General features: G+C 41.8%; 1 protein-coding gene across 1 annotated transcript in view; it reads right to left on the bottom strand.

The window, feature by feature from the left end:
- Positions 1-18,264, bottom strand: part of LOC149936084 (cell adhesion molecule Dscam1-like) — a 102,983-nt gene that overhangs the window by 34,933 nt on the left and 49,786 nt on the right. The window contains exons 3-13 of the mRNA XM_090153096.1: positions 16,635-16,796; positions 11,551-11,700; positions 11,214-11,331; positions 9,459-9,634; positions 8,598-8,867; positions 7,939-8,346; positions 7,720-7,881; positions 7,271-7,558; positions 5,247-5,366; positions 2,454-2,627; positions 1,956-2,103 (exon numbers count right to left, since the gene is read on the bottom strand). Of these exons, the coding sequence (XP_090009222.1) occupies positions 1,956-2,103; positions 2,454-2,627; positions 5,247-5,366; positions 7,271-7,558; positions 7,720-7,881; positions 7,939-8,346; positions 8,598-8,867; positions 9,459-9,634; positions 11,214-11,331; positions 11,551-11,700; positions 16,635-16,796 (2,176 nt within the window). The remainder of the gene's footprint in view (positions 1-1,955; positions 2,104-2,453; positions 2,628-5,246; positions 5,367-7,270; positions 7,559-7,719; positions 7,882-7,938; positions 8,347-8,597; positions 8,868-9,458; positions 9,635-11,213; positions 11,332-11,550; positions 11,701-16,634; positions 16,797-18,264) is intronic.

Raw genomic sequence — 18,264 nt, 5'->3', positions numbered from 1 at the left:
CAACCGGATTAGTACTTGTCAGGCAGTATCGGTTACCATTACCAGCGTGAAGCGCAAGTCGTAATCACGCCTTTAAGTCCGACTCGGAATCTGGTGAATATGGATTGAACTATATCAGATTGAGATTACGACGGCGTTAAGATAGGATATACGTGTAGCGGGTGGAAGGACTGAATCTAATCGCGAGACAGGATCCTTTTATCCCCGTCGACGAGATCGAGTCGACTCCTTAAATCAAGTTTTCCCATTCCGGCGGTGAGCGAAAGGAAAGCTACCTCTATTCATCCTTGTCCGTGGTGACGGGCGACGGCGGCAGGCTCTAAATGGGGATATCGACTTGGCTGAGAGAGTCCGCGCCACCAAAAGGCGTCGAGCGAATGGTGCGTAGAGAGATACAAAGAACCGATATTGGATAGAAACGGGCGGCGAAGGACGATTGAATCCTCTTCATCTCATTGTAATTCCGAGCTCGTCATCAACAACCTTTATTGCTCTTCTCTTATACCTCCCTACCCGGGTCCGTTCTTCCTTTTAATAACCCGGGTAAGGTGGGGTAGAGTTTTAGCACTCGTCGTGTCTTTGTCGTCGAAATAGGAGAGACGAAGAACGACCTTTTATAGCCATTTTCCCTAAAACAATAAATGGACGAAGAACGCTCGACACGTAATAAAGACGGCCGGCAAATGCGATTATGAGCACTGTGTTTTAGGAGGGGGAGGGGGCTATTTTATTAGCGTCACCACTAGATCCCTCGTTCCCTTATCGTCGTGTTTTAAGAGTATCCGCCAGGGATACCTCACGCCTGTATTGTATTTCCGACATTCGCGGTCGCGTTCTCATTCGGGACCACTCAACCTATTCTTCACGCCAACGCACAGAAAAGGTTGTACATCGCGAAAAGCGTTTACTACCCTTAAAAAGGTAGGTGACCAAAACAACGGATTTGACGCGCTCAGCGTCTCGCTCCGGGATGAATAAATAATTCCTCCATCATTTATCCGGCTAGAGCTCATCTCTGGATTTTCGCGGTTTCCTCGTTCGTACGAGCAAATCGCTCGAGGTACATCTCGGCTTTTACGTCCCTGGGGCGTATTATTTTCCAAAAATATCTCCCGCGTTTTATTTTAGGGGCCCCGAAATCCCATCGGCGCCCTAAAGACGGAATTTAATTTCGACTTTATCGGGTCGATCCACGTTTACTAAAATCCTGAAATTAGTTCGTGAGTAATTTGGTGACTATGCTCGCGGACGAAAGCGCTCTCATTACGAGCAACCTGGGAAAGACGCTGCCTCGAAGGGATTATGCTAATAAAAGCTTCTCATTATTAGATATGGAAAATGAGGGGCATCTTCCTCGGAGCGCTTCAGGTTGACCGGCTTTATGGTCACCAGGGAAAGTTAAGCCGCTGAAACGATACGGCTCCACCAAATATATTAACGATTACGTCAGTTGCTTAGGCTATTAAAATATGTGTGTATAGCTTCAAATAACGTCAACCCACAATAAAGTAAAATAATAAAAATAATTGAACAAAAAAGAAAAACAACGATTCACTGATATTGAGCTAATTTTCATAGTCAGCGTTCGTTTTTTTGCATTACGCCAAGATGTCCATTTGCATTTACCGTGTGCAATGTGAGCGACTTAAGTGACTGCCAGGGTGCAAATGGTGCTTTTTTATATCGTGTTCAAAACGTTCACAATACCTGGAAGCCTGAGAACGGCATAAAGAAGAAGTAGCCGGGTATATAACCTGCAAAAAATAACAGGTATTTCTAGGAATGATTTTCCGCGCGTTATAACGAATGAAGACAACGATCCCGCGAACAGAGCGGTTCTTCGAAATCATCGTATTTCTTTTTTGCCGTGATTACAATCTAATAGACGACGCCATTGGCGGCTCTATGAAAATTAGCTTACGCAAGGAAGGTCATGACCCTCAGCGGCTCCCCACCTCTTGTTCAGGGCGGGGTCAATCAGTTCAGCGTTCCTCCTCCAGGTGACGGACATCGGAATATCGCCGGACACTTCGCACACCAAGGCCACTTCGTCCCCCTTCTTCTTGGACACGCTCCGGAACTTTGTCGTTATTCTGGGAGGAACTATTTAGAAAGCAATAAGGAATGGGGTATTAGAGACCAACGGCCCAGGCCAGCTCTATCATGTATTGCTCGTCTAATAATGGCACCGCGTTCTGGAACGTGGTTCGCTTCGCCCAGAAGAGAGTTAGCCTAAGAAAATTTCCAATAAGACCAACTGATCCTCGCTTATAAGTTCGTAACGTGTTGTACCTATATTCGGTAATCGATAAGCGACACTGATGACGTATTACCTTAACTCAAAAGCAAATAGCGTGTTCTAGTTTTATTAAATGACAAACAACAAAATGTTGACCGCGTTACCGAGTTCTTTACTGAAAAAGCAATAAAATAAAAAGTATACGGCCACTTACGGTATATTTTAACGTTAACAGCGGCGCGGATACCAGTTCCAATGCCGTTACTCGCGGTGCACAAATAATGGCCTCCGTCGGATAATTCACTTTCTCTAATAATTAAACTGCCGTTGGGAAACTGTTGAATTCGGGAACTGGAGTACACAAAACTGAAGTTAGTAGGCGTCGTGCCTGAAAATGAAACGAAAAAGAATACAATATTAATACATACGGGGCCGCTTTAATCTTTCATTAAAACCCGTTCCTTTTAAAATTGGCGGTGAACGATATCAATTTTTAACAAACATCGATTTATTATTTATTTATAAGGCACACCTCGGGAAAGCGGGGCGCTCTAGTGCTCAACCCAGCGGGGAATAAACATCAAAAGAATTTCAGGGCCAATCCATAAAATATCGACCAATCCAGCCGTTAATAAAGGGAAGATAAATATATCGGTGAAGCCACGTCTTCCGCGTTTAGAGACGAAATTAATCAGAATATTGAGAAAATTTTGATTTAATATTTTAAAGTAAAGAGTACGTTCCCACCAATCCCAAAAGAGAAATTACCGTCGAGAAAACTATAATACGGAAATAACGACTCAAACAGCCAGAAAAAGTAATAGAACGAGCGAAATAGTTTTCACACGTCCGTATAACGTATATGTTTTAGTTGGTCTTCTTCCCTAACATTAACAGTAAAGGAAGCGAGAGAAATGAGTTTGAAAGATTCCGCTGCCAAACGTCCCTGACGTTTTATCCATTAAAATTTAATGCTTCTTTTTCCGGGCTTAATGACTTTTTAAATATCTTGGAGCAGCCGACTCTCTTTTCTCTTTCTAACGCGTTACCCGGAGGAAATTTTATTGGCTGGAATTTAAGTTACCCGTTCGACGTAACTTCGAAACCCAAATGTTTTATTATTTTAAACCACCCTCGGCGCCTTGTACGGTACGAAATTGAGAAGTAAAGTCGGAAATGGTACGGAGTTTCAGCGAGCCGCGAAACGTCTGAAAGGTGTAATATATTTTCGAACCTTCTCTTTTTTCGAGTCGCATTCATCGAGAGTATTCTTCCAGAAACCAATAAACTAAACTCCGAATTCTACTCGTCCCTCTTTTTTGATCCTGTCTATGCAAATATTGATATTAAGAGCCGGAGTGCATCGCGCGCCACGATCGATTGAGAAGCACCAATCGAAGCATTATTGACACGGTCCGTATATACGGTACCCTAAACGTCACCTAACACTTAACGGTGTAAAAGTGAAATGGTAAAGGATACGCTATCAGACAGCCTACCATCCTTTAACTAAACGTACGGTTACTTAGTTCGCGTATATCGTAGTATAGAAGGAAGTGGAGAAGAAAAAGTTTGGGGAGTCTTCCTTCCCATTTTTTCTCTTTCTCGAATATCAGATTGCGTGAGTGAACTGTCGAAAGCGACGTATTTGTATGAAAAAGAAGAGAAATCCGGTATATTTATGTAGCAGCTAGCAGGAGTGTGTTCCCGCTGCCCAACACCCCCCCGCCCCCCATATTCCCGTCTCTGCCATCTCGGTAGAAGAAAAAAAAACACGAATTCTCCATTAAGAAAATGTCTACTTATGCCTTCGTCTCAATTTACCCTTAAATCTAGTCTTCATGGGAGTTTTATCGAAAAGCGAGGATCAAATTTCCAACATTCGGCTCTTAAAAGGGTGGCTAGTTTCCTTCCAACCCCCCCCCCCCCTTCCTAAAGAAGAAAAAAGGAAATCTTCGAAAATATTTGATACGGGTGGCAAGGACTGCGATAAACGGATGTAGGTCAAACGACTTATTATACACCACGCAGTATATATTCAATTTAGTTTCTTAAAATACCGGTGGTTGAAAACAGTGTTCCCAAAATTACACTTTATTCGAATACTGTGCATACCACTAGTAAATTGTGGTAAATAGTGCTAAATTATGGTAAATTAGGTAAAAATTGGTTTATATTGTATAATATTATGTGAAATCAAGAAACTCATTAAAAAAAGGGAATTAATGAACTTTAGAAGATCTTAAACTTAATTTTCATTATTCTTCAAGTCTGTTCTAAATATATATTTTTTTTAAAATAAAAATGTCGTAGTGTAAAAATTTTTGAAGCTCAAATTTAACTTTAGTTTCTCAGCGGTTTAAAATCCGAGATCATTAGCGATTCCAGCATTTCATTATAATATCATAGATAATATAGATAAGGAATGACAAGCCTAGTTTTGACAAGACTGTATATCGAGGTACAAAAACTGGTAATTTGCGCTGGGTGCTTCCGTTAGTAATATTTTAAATAACGAGGCTTAAGTCAAAACATTACCAGAAGTTAAATGGCCTAAGTATCCTGATATGGTTAATTGGCCTAGCTACAATCCATTTAAAAATTTCCCTTGAAAATAGTGACAGCTAGTGAATTAGAAGTCTTTACTTACGCAATAAATCGTGTTGTTTTATTTATTTTATTATCTAATGGCGTAAGGCTAGAACCATATTATTTTTTAAAATTATTCAATATAAAAAAACCATTAACATGGAAAAGCCACTATTTGATATCATAATAGAAATTCCTGGTGCCATGTGTCTAGGATATGAATCCCAAACCATCGAAATCTAGGCCAAGTTAAATGAACGAGCGAATAGCTCTATCATTGTGCCCAGCGAAAATCCAGTGAGGATAGCGTCGATTCTAAGGATTTCGCAATTGGATACGGATTCCCATTTTTCCTTCTCAGCGCGCACAGGCAGGCTTAGAAGATTGGATATTCTTAGTCGGTTAAAGATTACTTTACCTTTGGCTTTCTTCCAAGTAATGGAGGGTACCGGATATCCGCTAGCTGAGCATTGTAACCGAAGAGTTTCGCCAACCGTGGTGGACCCATTGGTCGGCATAATAGACCAACGTGGAGGAACTGCGAGGAAACAAGAAAAAAAGCCAAAACAAATAAGACGGTTAAGTCATAATAATCGTCGTTTCCCCTTTCTATAAAAGAAACAAATCTAGTATCGAAATTAACGGTATAAAAATACGAACTATCAGATTAATTTAAGAAATGAATTTATTACGGAGACTCGGCAAATGTAAAAAGTTTATAAAAGGGCTTTACAGAAACCAGAAAATAAGAATCAAATAGTTTTCTTCGGGCGACGATTGGGTACGGACCAAAATGAGCGAGAAAGAAATCCCGATAAAAATAATAGGCGAGCCAGACGCAAGATGAGAAAGCTAAGACATCCGCCCGGTGCCTCCCACCTCTTTCTCTCGTAAGGATTTGGTGCCTCCAGAAGAAGAAAAAGATGCAACAGCTTGTCGTCGGCTTTTGATATCGATTCCGACCATTTCTTTTTATCTTTTAATACCAGCAGCTAAGCACGATTTTACGTTCTTTTTCCTCGCCGTGTTTTCTAACATCAATGTGATAGACTTTTTGTATCCGATTTTTCCTTCAGATATCGGGTGATAAAAAAATTAGCGCCAAAGCCAAACTAGCGTGAACCCGCCACCCGCTCCCTAAAAGTTCAATTTTATACTAAGTTAAAAGTACAAGTATTGATGGGCGATGAGACCCGGACCCAAAAAAATTGTCAACAAAAACGTGTCAGGCTAAAAGGTGGCCGAAGGGCTCGAGACACGTAGTTGGTCAATTGGTAATCCGATAGTCCAAAGTAGTGTCTTAGCGGACCAACCCCACTTATTTGGCGCTCTCTGGTGAGTTTGGTATTCGGGGGAAAAGGTGGCGAAGTTAAAAAATAAAAGAAGTAGAAGAAGGTCGATAATATATAGTTTTTTCTTCACGCTCTTCCTTTCGGGTGGCATAGAATGTTTGCTTTAACGACGAAAAAAGTAGGGAAACCGTTCTAGCGAACGTCGGATAAACCATTTACCGCTAGGGGGTTTATCTGCTAAGATAAACGGATTTAGTTTGCAGTTTTCATTAGATAACTGGCGAGATAAGGGCGGTTTTTATATATAGGGCACACGTAGCCAATACCCTGTCTGTGTAAAGTAAAAATCCTATATGGGTACCGTTTCTATTATAGGAGAGAACGTCAGCCGAATGAAGGGCGAGATAAAATAGCGCGCTTTGGAAAAGAAAATGCTACCTATTAGGTTTAATTGCCACGCCTTTTTCTTTCCTTCTTCTCCACTCCATATTGAGGGTAATTTAGACCCCTAAACGATTGTAATTAAAACGTCCCTTCTCTTTCACGTAATTATTTAAATTAATTGAAAGAGATAATTTTTCTCTTTTTCAACAATTGTTGACTCCCCCTGAAAGTACGTTAACTACAAAGGGAAGAACGTAGCCAACTTAGCTCGTAATGCGAAATTGCGAAGGTTAAACAAAAGTGAAGTAAGTAACCTAAGAGGTAAACCAACTGAGCTCAATGGGGTTAAAATTATCGGTTTAATAATAGTCATTTGTAAGTGTAAGTCGCTGTGCAACGTACCTTTATCCTTTAAAAACTAACTCGATTCAGTTTGGTGGATAATAGAGATCAATTATAAAACTGGGAATGGAATTTCTTTCCCCAGAGATCCTACAAAATAAACTAAAGTAAAGAGAAAACGAGAGTAGACGAATCGATTGCCTACGTTCGTACGTTTAGATTGGATACTCTTTGGTTGCGTATAAAAAAATGCGATAGAGTTCTACGAACTGGAAAGTATTTGTAGTCTTAGAGGAACTTGAAGAACTCGAAAAGTATAAGAGAAAAATCTCGAAAATTCCCGAACAAAAGAGATGGGAGTAAAAGAGCAAAAAAAAAGAAGTAAAAATAGAGGAGCTCAGGAGGAAGCGTTTTCGAAACTCACCGTTCACTGTCAAATGTAAGGTTCGATTGACGGTGGCGGCCATATTGGCGGCCGTGCAAGTGTAGAGTCCGCTATCTTCCGCCGAAACCTTCCTGAAGAATACGATGGATGAGTCTTCCGTCGTCTGAACGCTGACTTCTTGACGAGTGATCAAAGGCACCCCGTTTTTGAGCCACCTCATGGTTATCGGCGGATCACCCTTTGAAACGCTACAAATCAAACGGGTTCGAGAATGCTCTTCGGCAGGCACAATTTCGGGAAAGTAATGAGCGTCGATGACCGGAGCCACTGCGAGAACCAGACGCCAACCGAGGAAAAACGAAAGAAACCAAACTTCTATAAGATTTATACCGTTCGATGGCGTAAAGGACAATAAAGAGGGCGCTCTTTCCACTTCTTATAATTATCTCTAGGTTGAAAAGGCGAGAAGAAGAGGCGGGATCTCTCACCAAGGACGTTGAGAATGGTCGTGCCCGTGGCGACGTGACCCAGACTGTCTTCCACGCCACATTTGTATTCACCAGCGTCCGATGGTCGATCCACGTTGGATATGCTTAGAATGCCCTCCTCGTTGGTCGTAACTCGCGAGGTGACTAAAACTGTTTCGTCGCCTATAAATAAGATGCTTCAATATTAAGTAACTCTCTGACGAATCGAAGTTAACTGACCTTTAATCCAGGAAATCTTCTCGATCGGAAATCCGCCGAAGGGACAACGAATCTGCACGGTTTCCCCGGACACCACCGTAATGTTGCGCAAAGGGCGAACGAAAATAGAACCGAAAACGTTTAATCTGGCCGAATGTGACACGCGACTCACTTCGTTCTCGGCCCGACACTCGTACTGGCCACCGTCCTCGACACGAACTGACGAAATGTTCAAATAGCCGACGACGTAGCCCCGACTACTGACGTAAGAGTCTAACCTCACTCTGTCCGAAGAGTGCACCTTTTGATCGTCGAGGAACCAGTTTATTTTGGGTGTCGGACTTCCCGACACGGTACACGAGAGGGATACCGGCTCTTTCGGATGAGCTGGTACAGTTGGGAAGACGGATATGAAAGCTGGAGGAACATCTAGAAAATAATAAATGCTAATACATTGAGCGAATAAATATATTCGTTGATATATTTTGTTTCACGAGCCTCGTCTCATATATTTACTAAATTAGGAAATCACCATCCAAATTATTAAGGTTCCCAACCAACGGAACTAACAACCCATCTCTCAAACTTGATAGCCACGTTTAAGGATTCAAATCAGAGCTCCCAAAATAATTTTTAGTAAGCGTGAAGACGTACGTAATATATAAAATGGAATCGCTTACCATTAATTAAAACTTCCGCCGTGGATTGAGCGGAATCATCTTCGTTGTGAACCAAACACTGGTACATTCCTTGATCTTCCCTTTGAACCGATCGCACTTGCAAGATAGCTTGAGTCAAATACGATACCCTGGAGTCAGAGGATAAAGGTCGGCCGTCTTTGGTCCACGCTATAGACGACACCGGTCGTCCTATGATTGTGCAATTTAAAATCAAGTCCTTCCCAATGTCTACCACTTGTTTCTGAGGTAAAATCATCGCTTTTAAAGTTTCTGTCCCGCGAATGAAATGTAAATGACGTCGTGGTTAGGAATTACAGGATATCTATACGCTAAATCACCAAACAATCGTTAAAGTCATTCTCCTAGCTCCGCAATTTTACAAAATTAATTAAAACGCTCGGCTATAAGCCCTGACGACGGAAGCGAGTAACGTGACATATTCGCCAGATAAATTTACCCATCGTATAATAATCGCGAGATTTTGAAACTCGCGGAGAAAGTGCTATACATTCAAATAATTAATCTATTAAAACGTCAGACGCGTCAACTGCAAAATGGGACGAAGAATTTGAAGCGCTGAAATTGGAGACGCCAATGTAGGTTAATGTAAAGGAAATCGAAGCCGGAAGAGATAGAATTATCACGTCCATTTCGTTAGGGGATATAATTGGAGGTACCCAATTAATTAAGCCAAAACGTAAAATAACTAAACTAGATTTTCGATAGAGTTACTTCGAAAATATTATTAAAGGTGTTCGCGAGATACTGAAGGACGTACCGAATTTTAAACGCATCTCCGTTTTGAAAATTCTCGAGGGAATAATTTTAAGATGGAATGAATGAGTAATAAAAGCAATTTACCCGTGACGAGAAGCACCGTTTCGGAGCGCAGCTGTCCCTCCGTGTTCTCGGCGATGCAGATATAGACTCCGTCGTCCTCGTGGCGAACGTTACGAAAGGTCATGACCCCTGATCGCAACCAGATGCGGTAATTTTCTTTCACCGAGTGGTGGCGATGGCTATCTCCTTTCATCCATCTATATAGTATTAACGGCCAAAACAAATGCGCCGTAGCGGAAGCTATTATTCACACTTGACTCTAATTAATTACCTGGGCGAGGAGAGAGAGAGAGAGAGCGGAGAACGGGAGGAGGCGCGAGATCTTCCAGCATCATTCATCCATAGTACCTTCGCCACGTATCCTCTCGGCTCTCTCGCGATTTCCCCGTTGTTGACCAAACGCGAGAAGGAGCGGGGCAAACTTTGCGAGGGCAAAGTTTATCGACGCTAAACAAAAACCTAATTTTCGAAGATAAGGGCGCGCGCTTGTTAATTACCTTAAACACAAAGCTCCTCTTTCAATTTTAACTCGCCGAACCCAAAATCGGTAAAGGCCTTTGTGTTTTTTATTTTAATTCTATTAGAACACGGGCTAAAGGCCTAACGCTTTCCTAACTATTTTAACAAGTGGAGAAAAAATTGGGGCGTCAAAGGCCTATAAATATAAGCGAAAGATCCGAAGGGATGACGCTTAATTACTAAAGGGGATACTCTTTGGTCGAACGATAAGCGGGATAAAAAATAAGCGAGCAACGTAGTTAATTAATTGCTTATTTCGCACGCGGATGAGAAAATTGTAGATGTTTGCTAAGATAGTAGATCAATCGGTATAGGCTTATACTCGTAGACTGTTCAGACTTTCCCGAATCAGGGTGCGTTTAAAGGCATCTATATATTTCATAGCTAATTAAACCCGACCAAGTTTTTGAGAGTGAGTATCTTGAAGCTTTGGCAATCTGCGTATCCCTTTGAAGAGGGGTTGCGATTAGCTTTAAGTACATTCGAGTGGACGACGGGCGGAAAAAAGAACCATTTCTAATTAGTCTGCAGATGATATCTGTATGGTGAAAGCCATTAATTGCCTCGGTTTTTTTGTAGCAATGAGTATCGACAGCACTTTACCTAAGAGCCTCGGACCAAAACACTCGACGTTTTGCCTTGTCATAGTGCCAAAATACAAGTGTATCATTTGTTAAAAAAACGAGTAGGAAAATCTAATACAATTGACTTGGAAAATTGGACAGTTTCTTTCAAGTATCGTGTTAAGTTTAGTATATGTTTTTTTACTTCGATAAAGATAGTCTGAATGAAGGTGCTTATTTGAAATTCTCGTATAAATCTGAATGATGCCGTCAATGAAAATGAGTTCATTATCGCGGGTGAAATCTAAACGATAGCTTTGGAACTAAGCCGTAACGTTATAAATATTTATGATTTGTCATTAATATTTATAGCGTCTATTCTAAATGTATATTTAGATGGTAAAATACTTCCGGCATCGCGAGAGTCATTAGCAACGGAATTTTTAACGACCTAGTGTTTCACTTTCATAAAATGTAAAGGTTTCAAATAGTAACGTCCAAACTATACATTCGCGATAAGTTTGAGGTTGCTTTGATTGTTTCGACAGCGGGACAACGTGACGAAATTGAAGGGAAAAAAAATTGCTAATTAATTAAAATTTGCTTGTTGACACTTATCCAGCACGCGTAACTTTGGCCGTAGTGGCGTACCGATAAAGAGAAAAGAGAGAGATAACGCGGTTGGAAACGTTACCTGTAGGAAGGCACGGGATTTCCCTCGGCGACGCAAGGCAACTCGGCCGTCGAGCCAACTTGAGCCGTAACTCTCGACTTGTGGAGCAGGAGTCTCGGAGGGCTGGGACCAGGTGGCTCTACGTGTTTAATTAAAGATTCATTCGAAAAGATGTTTGATTTCGAACGCGACAGCTGGCCCCCGTTATCTTGTATACATACTCGCAGCTTCGGTTCAGTCAAAGACCTCGCGTCTTTGAAGTGAACCGTGCCTGTTTAATACCACCATTCCGTCGTACAAACGGGAGATCTCGCTGCGGGTTGCGTACAAGAGGGCGGCGTAACTCATCTTCCCTTACCAGTAATTATAACTCGGGCCGTTATCGGGCTGCTTCGCGGATCTCCTCCTGACACGCTCCGAGTTCGACACCCGTACTTGCGAACGTTTATTTGAGGTCCGCTATCGTGAATGAGCAGCTCGCCACTTCGCAGGAACGTGTACGATTCCTCTGCAAATGAAACGTTTCATATTTACTCGCCAAATTTTAATAGCCCCAGCCACTAGATAATAAATATTTTGAGAAAGCGTATTCAAAATATAGCCTCTACCGATATTATCAGAGTAAATACTCTAGCGGATACTCGGTAATTAAAGCTAACATCGTTACCTTCGATACAATGAGCATATACGTTGTCAGAATCGGTCGTTAAATTGTTTAAAAAATTGTCTCGACCTCGATGACGTCGTTATAAATCGATATTTTATGGTTCGTATCCCAATAGCGTAGAACATTATTTTCCGTATTCAACAACTAACCAGTAATCTTTTATATATATATATATTATTATATATTTTAATTCGTACGTCTAAATAAATTCCTTGCTTCTCCCAAATTTTATAAGCCGATTTAATTCAGGAAACAGTGAATAGAGCTTTACACGATCTTAAATTATTAATATCGAAAGGAAATATATTCAGAAATTTATAATTTATCACTTAAGAGAAGTATCAGTCTAGGCCATTAAAATTCAACATTTGCTTTCGCGGATTCTAATGGGCGCGATTTTCCCGCCAAACCGCGGATGTTTACACTGAATATTTACCGATGAAAAATGTAAGAATTAAACTTCCTCCAGATATTTATATTTATAAACCCTATTTTATCGATGTAATATTATTGAAATGATGCATTTCACCACGCGCTATTTTTTGAAAAATCAACGGAATCCCTCGAAGGTACATGTTTCAGGCGAATAAGATTAGCAATATACGGAGAGGGAAACTTCTCTCCTAAGAGGTATATTATATACTTTTGGTTTTATTGAGCAAACGTGAGAGAAGTAGAGGCCTTTACGACACGCTGTTTATAGGTTTACTCGTTTGCTAAGATGTAAAGGCGCTATTCAAATAAGCGAAAAATAAACAAAAATAGAGCATCCGGATATGAAATTATACGGGAGCTTTTGATTTAAACCCGGGCAAACTTTAGAACCTTCCGACGCGAAAAATTATAGTTCGCCGCTAAAACTTGCCAGAATATTTCTGATCCTTGGATGATATTGCGGGATTATTCAGAATAGGTTTCGCAGCATAGCTTCCCGTTTTGCCATGCACGCCTTGTTTACCTTTAGAACCTCGTCGTTTAAATTCTGATTTAACTTTATTACGCAACAAATTTCTGGTAAATATATATTATTTTAAAGTAAGGCTCACTCTTCGGCTATATTGTCAAGTATTACATTTTCCAGCGTGACAGAATAGCCTTTTCCAGCAGCGAAACCTCAGTTTTGAAGGAGAGGGTGGAAGGAAGAAGGAAGAAGGTTTGAAGAGGCGGGAGCGAGAGTCAAAAGGGGAAAGTTTTGGCCGGCCTTGAAGCCGCGCGGGGAAGCGGACGAACCCGCCGTGGGGCTTAAAATGTTAAATCAACTATGATCACGTATCAGAAAGAAGAACAGAGCTTACCTTCCGGTTTCGCTAGAATTAACTTGTTACGCTCAATGTAAAGCGAGAGCCCTACTTTGAATAATGAGCGCCCTAGATCGGTCAGCTATAGCGACGGCGACTTTCGCAATTATCCTAATTGCCACGGTACATAGCCGACTAGATTCACCGGTGCCACACCGAGCTTACGTAGCGTCTATATAGGGAATAAAATTTAACGCTCCCGTCTCTGTCAAAAGTCAGTTTTCGGACTCGAAACTAGGAAGAGGTCGGGCTTAGCGATAATTTCAACGTCTGTCTTTCGTTGTCGTTTCTTTCTCCACGTGTCTCCATTTTAGACCCTTGTCCCGTTTCGGGGCCCTGTTTTGCCTTATTAGGCCGAGTGATAAGGCCATATAGCTCTATCTTTCTCTCTCTGTGCTCGAGACGAATGAGGGATTTTTTCTCTCGGTGTGTATCTCTAATGAAGATAGAAGAAGGATTGAGGAGGTTTCGCTTCGTTAGCCTCATTCTGGAGCTTTTCCTGGGGATAAAAATGTCCGGATGTTTCTAATTTAATGTCATTAGACTCAACTTTCTTTTTTTCTACGAATTAGAAAGCCCAAAAACCTTGTTTCTGATTTTTTGAAATCTAAAAGGTCTAGCCACGTCTCGTGTAATTAAAGTTCCCTAGATTTAATTGCAAAAATCATTATTCATTTCAGAAACCACTCCCTCGTATATAGCCATCGTAAAGAAAAATAGAAGGATTTATCGAAGTTTGTAGAACCACATTATATACGATCCTTATTCAATTAATCATAAAACGTATATGTACAATATTTAGGCGTGTTGCGGAAGTTGTCCGCAGGGCTCAATAGAAAAAATTGTTTTGGTTCGATTGTTCCGTACAAAAGAACGCCAAAATTAATATTAAAATGGATATAGAAGGGACATTTATCCGATTTTAGTTGTACTTCAGTACTTTGGCATTAAACATATGACTTATTCTAGAGAAAAGCCAATCAAATACGATTGCGAAAAGGGGAAACCTTTCTTCCGTTCTTTTACGTCAACAAATTCCTTTTAATAATAACAAAAAGCCAGGACTATAACCGTCTAATGGCAAGAAAGTAAACTTATTAATATGAAAATATAGGAAAATACGAGTCGTCGAAAGTAGCGAACCTTTAACTTTTTCTTTCAGATGCAAACGACGTATGCTTCAGTTTATTCTTTTCAAATATTGAGAAATACATTCTAGAATTTCCATAGAAGATATTCCAGAAAAGAGCTCTATATAAAATTTATTTGACGAGGATGCCGAGAGCATGCGCCCCTCGAGCAAAATGCCAAGAGAGGAGATCTGCACCCCAGTTCCTTATACGAAGTCTCGATCTCGTCCATTTCAAGCTCAGCTGTCGTCCAGACCAGCTGGTTCTCACGCACCTTCGCCAGAGAGGACTGAATTTTCTAAATACAACTTGTATATCCGTGCAGATTCAGTAACTACATGTATAGGCTCGTCGCGTGAATGCCTCACGTATACATTTATTAAAGCCTTGAAGTCCTGAAATAGACTATTGATTGGCGCGTTAAAAACGTTATTGCATAGTAAACAGCGTTCGGGGACGTCCTTCCATTATAGAACTAACGTTAGAATTTCTATTTGCTTAATAAGAGGTTAGGGTGGCAGTCACGCGAAGCGAGCCCAACGTATCGGTTTCACGATTTCCCATGATGAGACTATACGATTTAAATTGAGATTACTTACGAGAAAGGCATATAAACGCCGTACAAATATTTGGCTTATAGTTTATAGGGATCCTGTTGTATACAATGCTTTAAATCTATCCACTGTATAGGCTAAAATACGCCATTAAATGGAAAAACGTTCATACCACGTGCTGAATACGCTAAAATATTATAAAGAAAATTAATCGATATAAAACAGAAAAAAATTAATGAAATGAATTATTTTTCGGAAAAAGGCCGAGTACAAAACTTCGATTTTCGCTGACAGTGTTGACAACTTAAAACTAAGTGGAAAGGGCAGAAAGCAACAACCGCCCTCCAGCGGAACTAACAGGAAGCCGATATTCCGATTCATCTTTTTGACTTATTCCGCTCCGAAATGTTCGCTTCCGCATTAACGATTCCTAATTAGAGGATGGAAGGGAGGGGGTTGAAACAGAGGGAGTTACGACGAAGCGGTAAAGCTGGCACGCGAATGTATAGACGTTTGTTTACAAAAAGACCTCCCAGGGTCTCCATGGCAACCGCCCAAGTTAGCTTTACTTTTCGAGAAATCCTTGCCATGTCACAGTGAGCTTCACGGAGCGAAAATCCTATATTACTTTCACGACCTAATACAGACGCGCGCTTCAGCTCCCTGACGTATACCTTCGGCTTTTAATTAAAGCTAGCCCGGCGTGCGGGGACAAAAACCTTCGAGATGGTATGATGGATACGTTGCGGAATCATACCGTACCACTACAGATTCGGAACTTCCAAGTCCTGTCGGAAATATTTATCCCAAAACGGTCTAAACGAGGCCATACTGCGCATTTGGAGGAAAGCCACGAGAGTGTTCTTGGGAGAAGGGCCCACGTACAACGGCCTTAATCAAGTTTCCGCTTATTGAATTTCTATATCGCATTGTTACGAATGGGCGGAGAGAAAGCTTCGATTGTTTGATTCCGGAGAGAGGCAGAGAGAGAAAGCGGCTTTGGCACCCCGCATATTCGAGGTTATTAGAATTAGTGATTGATTCCTCGAAATAACGCGCGCTTTAACCTACTTAGCCCAATTCCATATCATGGCGACTTGGGACAATTAGCCGCCGGAATACAAGCCCTAAATTTGCTAAAGACATTGGCTTCGCCTTCATTTGGATTAATATATGGTCCCGGGAACTAATGGGATATTACGAAACCAAACCCGCTTCGAGACGCTTTACACCTAAGCCAGATGATGACCTAAAGTTCGCGGTTTTTGGCCGTAAGAGAAAGGGCTCTTATACCGATCTCGCGTATGGTTTAATTTCAAATACAAGGGCTAGAATATAGTCGTCGTAACGTCCCGAGTCTCCGAAGCTGAATTCCAAATGCGCGCGGCACGTTGTTCGTTATTATTTTCCTTACATTCTAGAGAAGGAAGCAATTCCCGGATGGGGATTGCTCTTTATTGTACCTAACACACGCGGAGAGAGATAGAGCTCTGTAATGGTTACAGTAAATAATATTTGGTAGTCGCTCCCTTTTTCGCCCAGAATACATGTATGGCACAAATATACTTCACCGAAATACGGCGCCTCGTTGACTGTTAAATCAAAGCACTAAGGTACCAACTTTACCCTTTCTACGCCTTCGGTACTTAGAGTCGACCGAGACTATGGGCGCGGGTTTATTATCGTTTATATACGGTAAGTAACGCGGGCGGTGGGCTTACTCCCTTGTTTACCTTAATTTATATTTCCCAAAACATTAACCGGAACGACGAGGGCGACGCTAACTCACTTACCCACAATTCCTTTCCTGTCAAAAGCGTGGCCGTCATCCCTGATCCAGGCTTCCACCGTGACGTCAGCGGACAGAGCTGATGGGAACGAGCATCGAAGAACGGCCGTGTTCCCTCGAAAAGCGAAAGTATCGTACACTTGGGCTTCGTAGTCTTGGCCCAAAACTTCTCGTGGTGCCCACCGATAACGTGTTCCGGAACGCAACGAGAAAAGAAAACAGGAAAAAAAATAAGAAATAAGAAACGAGATAGAGAGAATGCAGCGAGCGAGAAGAAGAAGAAAAAGGAAAGAGGCCAAAAGGAAAATAAATAATAGAAGGGCGCCAGGGGAAATTCTTGCCCGTTTCCTTCGAGTGAACCATGAGAAATAATTGATCAAAGATCCCAGGAGACCTTGATTAAGTCTGAACTCCGTACGACCTACAGTTACAAACTTGGATAAATAATCCACGACGAATGAGAGACCACCCGACTCCGTCTCCCTTCCGGCTGCTTGTCTCCAGATAGAACTTTGGCCTCTCTACAAACCTCGTTTTTGGCTCCATTCATACAGGCCTGCTCCCCGACCGCTATTCCGGAACGTATCAATGCCCGCGTTTGCGAGTGGCTCTGGAATGGATCCGTTAAGGAGCCGCTCGTGGAGACGAGGGTTTGTCACGCGAGGACAAGTTTCGTAGGAAGAAGGAAGTACGGGGCGGAAGGGAAAAATAAAACCCCTTCCTGGATTTCGAGGTAATACGACCAGAAAAAGATAGATGGACATCCAGGATTAGCGGAGGCCCTATCAGCAATTGGAAATTATATAGGCTTATTTCGCGATCCGCGAATCCTTTGACGAACTTTTTATATGGCTTAGTGAGCCGAGGAATTCCGACTCGTATATTACTGGTCTTTGGGTCCTTAAAAGTCCATTAACGACGAAGACGACACGCCGAGTTTAGTTTTCACGTTCTAGAAATTTCGTTCCTGTATTGGATCGTTGGCATTGGAAGCTACGTATGATGGCTATACGGTTCGCTCGACCGTGGACCAAAACATTGATAAAGAAAGGACGAGTAAGAAAAGATCCAAGAAAAACGCGTAGATCGCCGAACTGCGACAAACAGGGCTTAATTAGCAATTAACCAAACCAAGTTTTACTCGTTATCCTTGCGAAGTTATTTCCGGGTTATTTTAATTAGCCGAGCTTTCGGCTTTCGTGTCACGAAGAAGCTTATTAGCCCTGGGTAAGCCGACCCAAATAACGCCGACAAGGACTGACGAAGCGGACTCGGATATGGGGTCGCGTCTCGTGGCAACTCGTACACGCGTAAATACACCCTTCCTATTGTTGTAGATTGACTTAATAGGCTTGTAAGCGCCACCATATAGATTCGGGAGAAGGAGCAGGATTATAGATCGTCTGTTGCCCCGATGCATTATGGGGTTTTTGGCTCGTTTTAGGACCGGAGTAGATATTGGGTTCCCTAGAAATCCGCTTAAAGGCTCACGAGCTAAAGAGAAGGAAAGTTCTCTTCCAAAGTCAGCCTAAGTCCTTCGCTAATCCCCCAATCATGGGGACGAGAAGCCCCGTATCGGCTACGCGCCTCTGTCGCCAGACCAGGACGCCCGTCGTTATGAGCGATTCTACAAC

The sequence above is a fragment of the Leiobunum rupestre genome, chromosome 7 (assembly GCF_980474605.1).
Source record: "Leiobunum rupestre chromosome 7, qqLeiRupe1.1.hap1, whole genome shotgun sequence".
NCBI classification, from domain to species: domain Eukaryota; kingdom Metazoa; phylum Arthropoda; class Arachnida; order Opiliones; family Sclerosomatidae; genus Leiobunum; species Leiobunum rupestre.
Note: the sequence above shows the minus strand (reverse complement) of the source record. Positions and strands in the feature narration are given on the sequence as shown.